This window comes from Malania oleifera, chromosome 3 (genome assembly GCF_029873635.1).
Source record: "Malania oleifera isolate guangnan ecotype guangnan chromosome 3, ASM2987363v1, whole genome shotgun sequence".
NCBI classification, from domain to species: domain Eukaryota; kingdom Viridiplantae; phylum Streptophyta; class Magnoliopsida; order Santalales; family Ximeniaceae; genus Malania; species Malania oleifera.
The window spans coordinates 123,973,109-123,985,783 of NC_080419.1; the positions used below are offsets into that span (position 1 = coordinate 123,973,109).

The 12,675-nt window shown below is 34.3% G+C and overlaps 1 protein-coding gene across 4 annotated transcripts; it reads left to right on the forward strand.

Annotated features, from left to right (window-relative positions):
* The first annotated feature begins 634 nt into the window (after positions 1-634).
* On the forward strand, positions 635-10,626 carry LOC131150946 (uncharacterized GPI-anchored protein At1g61900). 4 transcript variants are annotated; one of them, XM_058102029.1, is made up of 9 exons: positions 645-901; positions 2,274-2,402; positions 4,167-5,021; positions 7,481-7,723; positions 7,846-7,863; positions 8,870-9,013; positions 9,146-9,193; positions 9,600-9,733; positions 9,934-10,626. In XM_058102029.1, the coding sequence occupies exons 2-9, from the start codon at positions 2,372-2,374 to the stop codon at positions 10,036-10,038; spliced, it is 1,578 nt and encodes a 525-aa protein (XP_057958012.1). In that variant the 5' UTR covers positions 645-901; positions 2,274-2,371; the 3' UTR covers positions 10,039-10,626. The 4 variants fall into 4 exon arrangements, with proteins under 4 accessions (XP_057958014.1, XP_057958012.1, XP_057958015.1 ...); XM_058102030.1 differs by having other exon boundaries at positions 672-901; positions 8,873-9,013; XM_058102031.1 differs by lacking the exon at positions 9,600-9,733 and having other exon boundaries at positions 635-901.
* Positions 10,627-12,675: the final 2,049 nt, after the last annotated feature.

The following is a 12,675-nucleotide window of genomic DNA, read 5'->3' on the forward strand; positions in this document are numbered from 1 at the left end:
ATTCGATCAGGTAAGGTTTGGGTAAAAAAGGTAGCTTAGTCGGTTCGATTATGGTATATAGTTAACCAAATTTTTTCGATTAATTCAGTTAATTGGCCGAATAGGCCGATTGCACACCCCTACTTACAACTCCGCTTATAGGACAATTATACCCTAAATGATCGAAAAAGGCCCTTAATATTAAACTAAAAATACATTTATTACTTTGAACTTTGTATATTAAAAGACGGCGTTTTATATCATAAATTTCGGGCCTTAAATTTAGATTTAGGTGGATTTAGATAAGTTTCAATACAACTCGAAGTTCAAAACATTTCCAAATATAATGTAAGATTGTTTTATAGTTGTGAAATTTATTGTTATATTTCGATTTAAATTTCAAAAAAAAAATAGCGAATGTCTTTTTAGTAAAATTAAGGATGTTGAATTGGAATTTTCTGAAACAGTTTATGCTCATACATTTTAGTTCATATAATTCAAATAAACGTAAAATAAATAAGAAGAATTTGGGGTTTTTGTGTAAAAAAATTGATTTTTAAAATAGAAAATTTAAATATTGAGGTTGGCAACAATATCTACATGTGCTTATTCGAGAGTAAGAATGATAAGTACATAAGTAGAGGTTAGGAAAAGCAAAAGTTTCTACTTATATACGTAAAAGTTCTTTTCATTTTCCTTTTTTACCAGGCTTTATGTCCGTCACTTGCTTCTGCTTTCCCCTTTCCTACCAAAAAGCCCTAGCTCACAGCAACTGCCGACCAGATTGCCGCCGCGTTCCGCCTATTACCGGTTATATTCCCGGCGTCTGAGCTCTCCGAGCATCTCGGCGAGCTCCTGCTTCATTTGCGCGCGGAATTTCGGGCTTTTTGCGGGCACTACATGCGATCCGAGAAGAAAAGAGGTTAGGTGCTTCGATTTGTTGGTTTTTTCAGTATTTGGTGTCTCTTTTAGGTAGATTGAGCTCTTTTAGTGTAAAATTTGCTCCCTTAGCTTGGCTGTAGCTGTGGCTAGAGTAAATGACTGAGTTGGCTTTGGATCTGTTCGTACTGTTCAGTGGGTGTCGTTAAGTACAGAAATTAATGCCATGGAAAATCTTTTTTTTTTTTTTTTTTCTCAGATGAACAGAAAATGTAGTAATGGTCAGGAAAATGAAATGCCAGAGAAAAGGAAAGAAATAAGAGGGAAATCAATTAGCTGCTGTATTTGGTCTCTGTCTAAAAAATTAGTAAGTGTGAAATTGTACTTACATAGGTAAGAACAACCAAAGACTGTAAAATAAAAAAGTTTTCTGACTGTTTTTTTGCTCTATATATTGTTTTCTTCTCCATTTTCCTTATGACCAAGCAAGAAAAAGGGAATTGCCTAAATGCTTAATTGTTGGACTCAAAAAGAACTTCTGGAGATTCTGTCAATTGTGTGCGTAAGAGAGCAAGAAAAACGTGGGTAGCCGAAGGTCCCGTTTGAACCTTGGAAAACATCAGAGGAATAAAAGAAAAATAGGAAAGAATCCTAATTTTCATATTTTGTCATCAAGGAAAACGAGAAAGAAAATAAAATATATAGCAAATTAATAAACAAAAATTTAGTTTTACACATCATTAACATTTAATTTTTCTTAAATATTAATCATGTTAGAACAATTTTTCATTCTTATAGTGTTTAATATGTGTGTTTTAAAAGGCCCAGCTGAGCTTGTGCAACCCATTTCACATTGAAGCTTTTGCATTTGGCTTGTTTGATTCTCAAGTTAGATTTCAAGTAGAAAATTTAAATCTCGTGTTTATATAAAAGGAATATATTAATATGGGTTGATCTCTATAAATCTCGAACCTCAAAAACTTTCTGAAATAATTGATTTGATATCTTAGATTTTGAAAATAATTTGAATTTTGTAATGTTATAACCATCTCTTGGCGTGATTTACTAAATGAATTCAATATAGTGCCAAAAAATAGTTTACAAACTATATTTAATTTTTTAGATTTGATTTGGAACTTTCTTAATTTTTCTTTATTCAAGGTGAGGCATTTTAGCCCTTATAGGGCGAGGCATAAGCTTTAAGGTGTTGCAGTGTAAGCCTTTACAGAATTTTATTTTAAGGGCTAAAATCCTTCTTATTTTCCTTTTTTTAATTAAAATTCTTGATAAAAATGGAGCCCAAGCATAGGATTGTTGGGCTCAGAAAAGAGTTTTCGGAGTTTTTGTGTGTGTATGTGTGTTTGATGACTGATTTTCTCCTTTGACTTTGGCCCCTTTGCTTGAATATGGTGCAGGCATTGCTATTTTGTTGTGAACCATTTGTGAGACATCACCCACTGCTGCGAATCCTGTTGGTGGATCTCAATGTTGTCTAAGGGTGGTTAGTGGAACTATGGACTGTTTACAGGCTGTCTTTCTCAAGGGTAAGTTAGTGGAATTCAATATTAGAAGTTATGGTTTTTCGTTTCTCATCCATTAGAAAAGAAACAAGAATACAAGCTTTGGAGGATAAGACATCCTCCAGTAAACAGCTAAAAAAATAATTACAAAAGTGCTGTTCTCTAGTCCCTTTGGAAGTCTGATAATGAATTCCTCAGGGTTTTGCTACATCATTCTTCGATGAGACAAGGGAAAATGATATTATTCAGAAGTTGTAGCCTTAGCTTCACTAATGATTACCCAGACAAAATAAGTTAACATTATTGATTTACATAAACTGATAAAATTGTGAATGTGCCTGTTTCGGTTTCTAGTTTATTTGCACATTGCTGTTATTACCTTGAATTTTGAGGAATTATCAAATCAGTTCCTGCAATTTCTAATTTATTTTCTTAAGAATTACCATGATTTGGAGTTAATTGCCCATAATCTAATATGGGAAGACACTCTTGATCAGGTGAATGGGCAGAAAAGGATTCATGTAGTTGACTTGTTGTTGTTGTACAATGATTTGGAGAATCTCTAAACAGATCAAGTAACTTTCCTAAGAAATGATTTCTGGTAGTATAAAAATGTTTTTAGATGAATTAAAAAAATTAGTGACGAACTATAAAATACAAAAGATAAAACAACTTCATGCATGAGAGTTATATGGTGCATTGGGAACAATGTGATAAAATCATTCAACATGTTTGATGGGCTATCTGAGTTGAATGTGCTAGAAAGATAAAAGGAAGGCTTGAGGGAAAGAAAGGACAGTAAAGGAGGTTTGTTAAGCAAGATGTGATGATAAATGTTATGGTCTGAATTAGAGTGAAGTGAAAATAGATCTACAGAGCATACTTGTTAACTGGTTTGAGTTTATTTATTAATGTTTGATAGTAAGCAAATTGTGGCATTTTCATAATGTTTTTATTGTATAGTTATATGCATGGAAGAACCAATTGGCTGGTGGGGCCTGAATGGTTTTCACCCCCCCCCCCCCACCAAAAAACTTAGGGTGATGCACCAAAAACAGGAGAGGCTACTTCGCTTAGTTGGTGTGGGGTGGATGGTGTTTGGGTACATGCATATTTGCCTTAAAATGAGTCTTTTAGAATTCTCATTTGATGCAACTACCTTTTTTTGGATGGAGACCAAAGAAGGTTGTTTGGAAGGGTTAAGTTGCCTAGTTTGAAGGTTGGAGACGTGGAAGGGTTCAGGCTTGTGTATATGTTTTGCCACATGGATGGAGCCAAACAAAGCGGCCAAGTCAAGAATGGTTGTTGAGCTATCTAGTTACTTTCTTCAACTTGCATGAGTACTGTATAGGGTATATTGTTCAAGGGAAAATACAAAAAGATGATTGATGATGCACATTTTAACTTTCAACATAAAACTTGAATGAAGAGGCATTGTTTGGAGAAGGTTGGGTTGGTCCAAACACAGTCTGAACCAAGGCTGAGCAGTGCCGCCCTTCAGGTTTACAAATCAAGGGTCTTTTTTTCTGAGTCTACTTCAGTAAAGATATGTATGCCCAAAGTATCTAGAGAAATAAATACACTGTTTACTTTAAAAACTGGCATAGAATTATTTACTATAAATGAATTCTTGAGGTGATACTTTAATTTTAATTTAGGTCTATTTGTGGGCATGTGTATGCGCATGTCTTGTTTTTATTACATATTGCTTACAAGTCCTTCATTATTTTTCTTTAATTGAAGGATCATGTAAATACATGCTGAAGCCATGGTGAAATCTGGTTGCAGGTTCTCTGTGCCAACAGCTCTTATTACTCATCATCTGGTTATCTAGTTTTCAAAATGTAATGGCACTGGGATCAGCTCTCGAATCTGCCCATGTTTCCTCCACATCTGTTCTAGCTAATCCACCTACTAGTGGACTTTTTGAACCTATTGAAATATCACCTGCTGTTATTCCCCATTTACCAAATCCTGGGGAACCAGTGTCGCCAATGTACCCAACTTTTCCAACTACATATGAACCGGTATTGACTGGAAAGTGCCCTGTAAACTTTTCTGCTTTATCAAGTATCATGGACAAAACAGCATGTGATTGTTTCGAAAATTTTGCAGCGGTTGTAGGAAATGTAGTGTGTTGTCCTCAGTTTAGTAGTTTGGTCCACATCTTCCAGGGCTACTACAAGGATAAATCTGATAAATTAGTTTTGCAAAGTGAAGTTGCTAATGATTGTTTTCAAGATATCATCAGTATATTAACAAGCAGACGAGCGAACAATACGATATCTACAATTTGCTCCATAAAATCATCAAATTTTACTGGTGGGGTTTGTCCTGTGAAGGATGTTGCCACCTTTGAGAAAGCAGTAAATACAAGTAAATTATTGGAGGCCTGCAGCACTGTTGATCCTCTTAAGGAGTGCTGCCGACCTGTTTGCCAGCCTGCAATCATGGAAGCTGCACTTCAGATCTCAGTAAAACAATCGACAGATCATGAGAATACAAATGTAATTGGAGAGCCTAATCATATAGATCCTCTTAATGATTGTAAAGGCGTGGTATTTTCCTGGCTTTCGAGGAAACTATCATTAGATGCTGCCAATACTGCATTTCGTATATTATCTGCCTGCAAAGTTAACAAAGGTGCGTGTTTAACTGTCTGATATGCTCTTTCATGAATGTATTTTATTTATTTTTTTCTTCTCCCTCTTTTATTTTCTGTCCTCTTTTTCGGCTGCATGTCGTTATACTGCTGATATGTGAAAGTTTTGAAAGTATACTGAGGCTTAGTTTAGGTGGCAAAGGGTTGGGTGGGGCAAAGCAGGCTCAGTTTCAAATTTAATGAATCAGAAAATAGAAAAAATTAGTTTTGTGTTCTATATATAATAACATCAACAATCTTTCTACAAGTGTTGTTGGTGCCCTTAGTTTGATCTGTTGTATTAATAAAAATATAATTTTCTAGTCCTTATAAGAAAAAAAAGATCATAATGTAAAATTTTATTGTTCTTGTATGCAGAATGACAGATTATGCATGAATGTGGGGCTAAAAATCTCATTCTTTTAGATCTCTTTTCGTGCATCTTTGTGTCTTCAACCCTAAAATCAGTAACTATTTTATGATTATGAATTTATGAATAGCCACCCCCCTCTAAAGCAGTAGGATCATTTTGAACACCTAACTGGCATGCAAGGGAATGTGGATCGAAGTGATTTAAAAGTTCTTTGCAATGATAAAAGTCTTAAGCTGTTTAGTAGACAATGAGACTTGTTTTAGTCTTGGAGTGGCCACATTGTCCAAGATGGCTGGAATTTTGGAATTTATCCACATTAATTTGTAAGTTTATTGGGGCCAAGATAATGTAATGGCCTTCTTTTAGGATATTTTGGATAAATTCAAGGCATATCAAAAGGAAAAAAAAAAAAAAATTCACAGCATAATCATTTTCTACTAAACTGATAAAATGTATAATAGATGCCTAAGGGTCCAAACAAAGGTAGTTGTTTGGCCTTCTAAAAGAAGTTCGATTTCTTTATTGAGAAAAAACAGTTTGCGAGTTTTCTTATGTTACATGGGAATAAATTATTGCGTATTTTTTTTCTTACTTAGATAAGGGCAATAAATGGTAACAAATGCACTAGGGAGTTGGGAAGTCAATTGAAGAGTGATTTCTCAATGGCTAGTCTTACCTTAGAACTAATCAATCTCTCCATTTTCACTTGTGCTTTGATTGCTCAAAGGATGTTCTAACCTTGAAATGCTTTGTAGATGTCTACAATTGTGCAATCTGTAATGGCCAAACTCTCGTGAGGTATTATCCACTTTGATCAATGGGCCGCAAAGTTTTATCCTATAAAAGGTGCCTCATATGGTTAGAGCTCAAATCATCTTTATAAGCCTAAGATTTTCCCAATAGACATTAGATGTGGGATTATGATAGACTCTCCTGTTTGATCTAACCCCCTCGTTAGAGTGGCCTACGCCCCTATGTGGGACCTACACCTCTGTATAGGATTCTCCCACATGAAACAACTCCTGGGGTGGCTTTAAGACCAAATATAATGATCTTGGCCCAACTCCAATTAGTTGTTGTCCACTCTGGCCAATTAGCTTTATAGTTCTGTCTTATAAAAGGTACCCTATATAAGCTGGAGTTTAGACCATCCTTATAAGCCCAAGATCTCTTTAGCGCATGTCCAATATGGGATTGTGAAATAGAGCGGCTTGCTTTTGAGTATTCGTTATTATTGTTGAATACCTTTTATGGTTATCTGATGTCATTTAATCATAAGGAATTGACAATAAGTTTCAAAATTTTGAATGAATTGTGGAGAATCTGTCATTGAAATTAAAATTATGTGGACTTTAAGCCAAACATCCTGACATTGGAAGGTGCACAAACATTCATAGAATGTTGTGCTTCTTTACATGTCCTAGAATAATGATCATACAAAAGGTCTTTAGTTTACTGAGCTGGTGAGGAACTAAATTTTAATTGAGAAGCATGCATAAACTGGTTGTATGTTAGTAATGTATGATGTTAAATTTCTTACTGTTGAAAATTGAAACGAGATTGGAGAAATATGTCAGTCATGTTTAGTTCTAAACCCAGCCGTGGTAAAATACTGCAATTTATTTTTTTTGTTTTTTTGGCTAGGCCTAGTGCAAAATTTTTGTTGTACTTATCTTCATCCCAAGAGCAGCTAGGGTGATATACTTACAATTTTTAGGTTTTTTGTTCTAGTACATGTATAGCTTGACTTGGTGCTTCCCCAGGATACAAACAGCAGACTTTTATCAATTAACTTCATGTTAGTTGGTTTAATTCCAGTGTAAAATTTTATGCATGAGTTGAATTAAGAGTGGCTTTTGATTTGCTTCCAGAGAAGCCCTTATCTTGCATTTTGGAGCATGGATTTCAAGCCTTGAATTTGGATTTGTGTGGATTCAGACAAAACATAGCATAAAATTATATTGAGTTCTACTCAAATCCACATAAATCCAAATCCAATATCAGAAAAGATTACCTTATTACATTTGAACCTGTATTTTAATTCCATTTTTAGGTCAACTCTAATTGAATTATGTTATCCATGTGCAGTTTGCCCTTTGGATTTTAAACAGCCGACAGATGTAATTGAAGCATGCCGCAATGATGGTGCTCCCAATCCTTCCTGCTGTAGCTCATTAAATACTTACATTGCTGGGATACAGAAACATCTAATTACAAATAAACAAGCTATAATCTGTGCAACAAAATTGGGTTCCATGTTACAGAAAGGTGGTGTCATGACAAATATGTATGATCTTTGTGATGTTGACTTGAAAGATTTTAGTGTCCAAGGTACATTTTTTGCTATTTTGCATTCGTATTCTTTAATCTTGTATTTCATGATCATTCCTTTTTATCACCTGATCTGATATTTTCTTTCTTTCTTTCTTGTGGATCCGCATTTTTTCCTGCAGCAGCATATGGACAAGAAGGTTTGTTGTTCCCTTCTTCTTCTTTATCATCATCCTCTTTCAAGTTGGAACATCTCCCTCCCTCTCTCTCTCTCTCTCTCTCTTGCTGTGGTAAAGAATTTGGAGCTTCTCTTGTTTTTTAATATTTGACAAAGATATTCATTGTCTAGTATTGTGACCATGCAATATGCTTCTTGGTGAGAAGTATAGAAAAATAAAAGAAATTTACAGGAGAAAAGACGAGAAAAGAAACTAGTTTCTTTTTATGTTGTTCGGTTTAATAAGAGAGAAGGTGGAGGTAAACACGTGGACAGAAAGCAACAATCAGTTGAAGTTTATAAGAATACTGTCAATGGGACTATTTTTTCAAGTTATCTAAAGGTGTTTGTCTCTTTATAGTCTCTCTCCATTTCTCTCTGATTTGGGGGAGAAAAAAAGTGGCTTCTCCAAACCCCCCTTCTTTTTCCCCCTCTCCACGTTATGTGAACCAAACAAAAGAAGTGAAGAGAAGCCCATTTCTTTTCACATTTCCTCTCTCCATCTGTGTCCCAATGTAATGGACCCTCTGTTAAATTTTTAGTGAGTATTTATTTTATATCTTAAAAATATTTTGGCACTTGGTGCTTGAACTTTGGGGTGGAATTTCGACACATTACTTAGTTGGCGTGAAATTTATTACATGGACTTCTATCTGGATGGTTTTTGACGTCCAAAGCACGAGATGGGTTGGAAATTTTGTAATTCCTCATATTTATTTATGTGAACTAACTTCAAATTACTGTTTTCAGTACTCATTATGTGAATCAATCCTTTCTGATTTTATTTATGATACTTTTTGGCATTCGTGTGTAGGCTGAGTGCATTTAATGAATCGGTGTGAGGCCTGAGCCTCTTTAACTTTGTTCAAGGCATTTTTTTTTTTTTTATCCAGTTCCTGGTTTTCTCTACATTTCTGATGTACATCTTGCCCAAGCCCCTCTTGCTGTTTCATGAAAATTACTGATACGTTATGGTTATCATTCAAAAGTAGGGTGTCTGTTGCGAAGTCTGCCAGCAGATATGGTGTTTGACAACTCTACTGGCTTGAGCTTTACATGTGACTTGAATGACAATGTTGCAGCTCCATGGCCATCATCATCATCAATTTCATCTCTGTCCTTCTGTGCTCCCGGTAAATTTTTTGGCAGTTTTTAGCATTTCTTGCATTTAGTTATAGTACAATGAAATTGAGGTTGAGCTTTGAAGTGTCATTCCAATTTGTTTTAATGTCCTGGGGCTAATGGATTCCATTCAAAACTTGCAGAGATGTCATTACCTGCATTGCCAACGTCAGAAATCTTGGGAAATGGTGGTGGGTACATATGCCTTGACCCATTGTTAGTTTTTTATCATTTTTTGCTATTGTTTGATTGGTTTTTAAGTTGCCATTCTAAACAAGCTCATCAAAGAAACAAATATAGGCTGGGCAGGTTTGTTTGACAAAGTAATTGCAGTGAAACAATTTTGTACCTTTCTAGAGAAAGGTAGCTTTCTTTATTTGAAGAAATTGGTAGATCATGTTTTAGTAATGTAGCTTTCTTTTAGAGTCTCTCTTTCTCCTTTTGCATTTTGCCTCTTGCATGACTTTATCTGTTTTATAAGGCATTGTTTTTTTCTTGTTAGTTGTAGTGAAGATTGAAAATATCTCTAATTATTTTGTATTTTTCCTTTACAATGATTCCCATCTAAATGCATTTTTCAAATGCCATGTGAAACAGAGCATTTCCTCTTTGTGGGACATTTAGATGCTTCATATGAATATTTTGAGTGTGGCATTTGTCTCGGGGAAAGACAAAAAGTGGAGAGTAGCAGTAAACATGTTCTCATGGTGGTCAACAGGATCTTAAATTTTGTAAGACTGATAATATTACAAGAATTAGAAATCTCTCTAATAAAAACCTCATTGGCACAAAAGTTTTGTTTTATGATCCCACTGCCAATTCCATGCCCCGTCAAATTTCTTTCTCGAAACCTGTCCGAGTGCTAGTTTCATTAGTTCAAAATTTGTTTGTGAATAAATGGCTGAAAATTTCATGTTATATTATTATGCAGGCTGTTGGTGTAGTGGTTCAGGACTCCTTTTATCCTTTTTCTCATTTTTTATTTTCAGTACATTATTGTACTGAAGAGAATCTGGCTGAGGGTGGGTCGAGCTGAGCTTGTTTGCTTTGGAGGCTTTGAGCTTGACAATTGAGTGGCCAGATTACATGTACATTTTGTGTACCCATTTTCATGTATAGAAGCTGTTTTCTTCTGGTTATTTTTTGTGGACTCATTTGGCTCCCGTGCATTTTTGGAAAGTTTGGCTTGCAATTTCTGGCTAGGGATGCAAGTCTGAAGATTCCAGGGATGGTCAAGTTGCAGGTAACATGTTGTGGAAGTGGTATGCATCGTTTGGCTTCGAGTGTGCTGCAAATTGAGTTATGGATTTTGCAGGCCAGATAGGTAGTTTATTGTAATACAAAGTAGTGTTCTGCAAACCGGATCAGACCAGCTTATTCCCCGCTGAAACTGGGATTCTTGCACTTAGAACAATGAGTTTGGGGAAGGTTATTTAACAAAATTTGGGTGAACTATGAGGGGATTAAGTCCGTGTATTTGCGGAGGGAGCTTGTTGATAAAACCCCAATATAATTCAGAAAGCAATGATCCCAGAAAGAGAGCATGATTGTTGTAGGATGTTTGACTTGACCACTTTACCTTTGGGTTTAATCTTTATTGTACATAATCCCTTTTTTCTTCTCAGAATGTGTGTTTTTTCGATTCAGCTCGTGTTTGTTCTTGTTTTTTTTTGTTTTTTCTATTATGTTTCGTTTTTTTTTTTAATCTGTGTTTTTGATTTTTTCTTTGTGGAGAATTTGGCCAGGTTTTGGGCAGAGCATATTTGCTCAAAAAAGATTTGAAATTGAAAATCGAACGACAGGATTCTGTGTATATATTTTAACCATTTACACATGGCCGCCGTTTCTTCTGATTATTTTCTGTTCAGTTATGTCTCTTGTACAATGTTAGTAACCCAAAAAAGAAACGTACTTTGGAGTTTGTGAGACAAAAAAAAAGTTTGGGTTAGGTGTATGATGGTAGTTTTTTATGAATGAGAACGCTTCTTAATTAGTAATAAAGAAAAATGAGAATGAAGTGTATAAGACATTAGTGAACAAAAAATTCATTATACGTGCTGTCAATTTTCACTTAGTCTTAATTTATTTTTTTGTATTTAATAATTTTTCTACCTTTATCATGGTTGATACAACAGAAAAATGACTTATCTTTTTTATATCTTAACTCTAATGGAGCCAAAAACATTAGTTGGTATCACACTGAAAATTTTAAAATATTGAATATAAAAATGATAAATAAAAATTGAAAATTAGAAAGTAGTAATTAGTAACTAAAAGCAAAATAAATTAAAACTTAATTAACAATGCTTACTTTTGTGCATTTTATTGTTAGGTTTTTCAAAAAGCAAAAAAATTATAATATGTATTTATATTATTTTAAGTTATTTAAGTTGTAATTTTATACTAGCAGGGTTTCAAATGAGTTGTCACTCATGAGCTACTTAATAATGACTTATTTGAACTCATTTATTGCTATAAAGAAAATGAATTTATGCATTAGAAACTCGTACATGAATTATTAGATCAAAGACAAAGATCGAACCGAGTAGACGTCAAGAAGGAAAGAAAAGATCAAATGGACACGTACTCGGAATGACTCAAGCACAATCAAAGGAAGCTGAATTGTAGAATTATTTGTAATAAGGGTTGTGTGAGGTAATATGTTTTGTAACTTTTACGAGTGTGTTTTTTGCATGATTTTTGAGTAAGAGTTAAGCAAAGCACATGCATACAAGACACATGAGTTTATAAGATTGTACTAAAGATATAAACATAAACTCACATTTCATGGATTTCAAAGTTAAACTTAAAGAGTTTGTTAAATGAATCCTAAACTCAAATATGATTTCTAAAGAGACAAGTTTTCAAACATTTTGGTATTTTGAACATCTTCATACTTAGTCCTGTTTTTATCAAAACGAATCTTGTGTCCTAAAGGTTTAAAGAAAGTCAAGTGTATTTATAAAATGACATACTAAGCATATAAGATATCAAAATGAGTTTTCAAACGTGTTTTATTAATTAAGATATTTTATATTCAAAAGAAAACTCATTTGGACAAGTTTTAATCTTCATTAGACTTAATATATTTCATATACTTTTGTTCAAGAATGTTTTGAGTCATTAAAACGCTTTTTGATAAGGAAAAACAAAGCAATCGTCAATACCGTTGTGCAGTCTTGAGTCCTAAATATTTTTCGGTATTTTGAGTATAACTTTTGCTAGAAAAGTTCAAATGGGATGATCTTGGTGTCTCTGGAAAGTTAAGGCAAAATGCCACAACTTTCATGTTGATGACTTTTTCTAATTCAGGGGCCTCATCAATGAACATAAGGGATTCATCGACGAGTTGTAGTATATGATTAGTCGACGAGTGCAGGGGCATAGTCGACGAGTCCAATGGGTAGAATAATGCTAACGGGCGGAAAACGGTTAGTTTACCAAATAAAATATCTTTTCATCCCCCCAACAGCTAGTTAACGGCTCCTAAAGCTCTTGGACTATAAATACAAGCTATTAGACTTGTATTAACATGGTTTTAAGCATTGTTGATCATATTTGTGAAAAATATCATTTTATCCAAAATCTAAACACTTTACACTTTGCATTTTAGTTATTCTTCACAAATGCTCAATCATCTCTTGCTCACTTATCTTATAAGATTCATTCCTTC

Coding starts and splice junctions, on each gene's coding strand:
- LOC131150946 (XM_058102029.1), top strand. CDS start 2,372: ATGGACTGTTTACAGGCTGTCTTTCTCAAGG. Junction 5,022..7,480: donor TGCCTGCAAAGTTAACAAAG/GTGCGTGTTTAA, acceptor ATCCATGTGCAG/TTTGCCCTTTGGATTTTAAA. Junction 9,194..9,599: donor AGAAATCTTGGGAAATGGTG/GTGGGTACATAT, acceptor CATGTGAAACAG/AGCATTTCCTCTTTGTGGGA.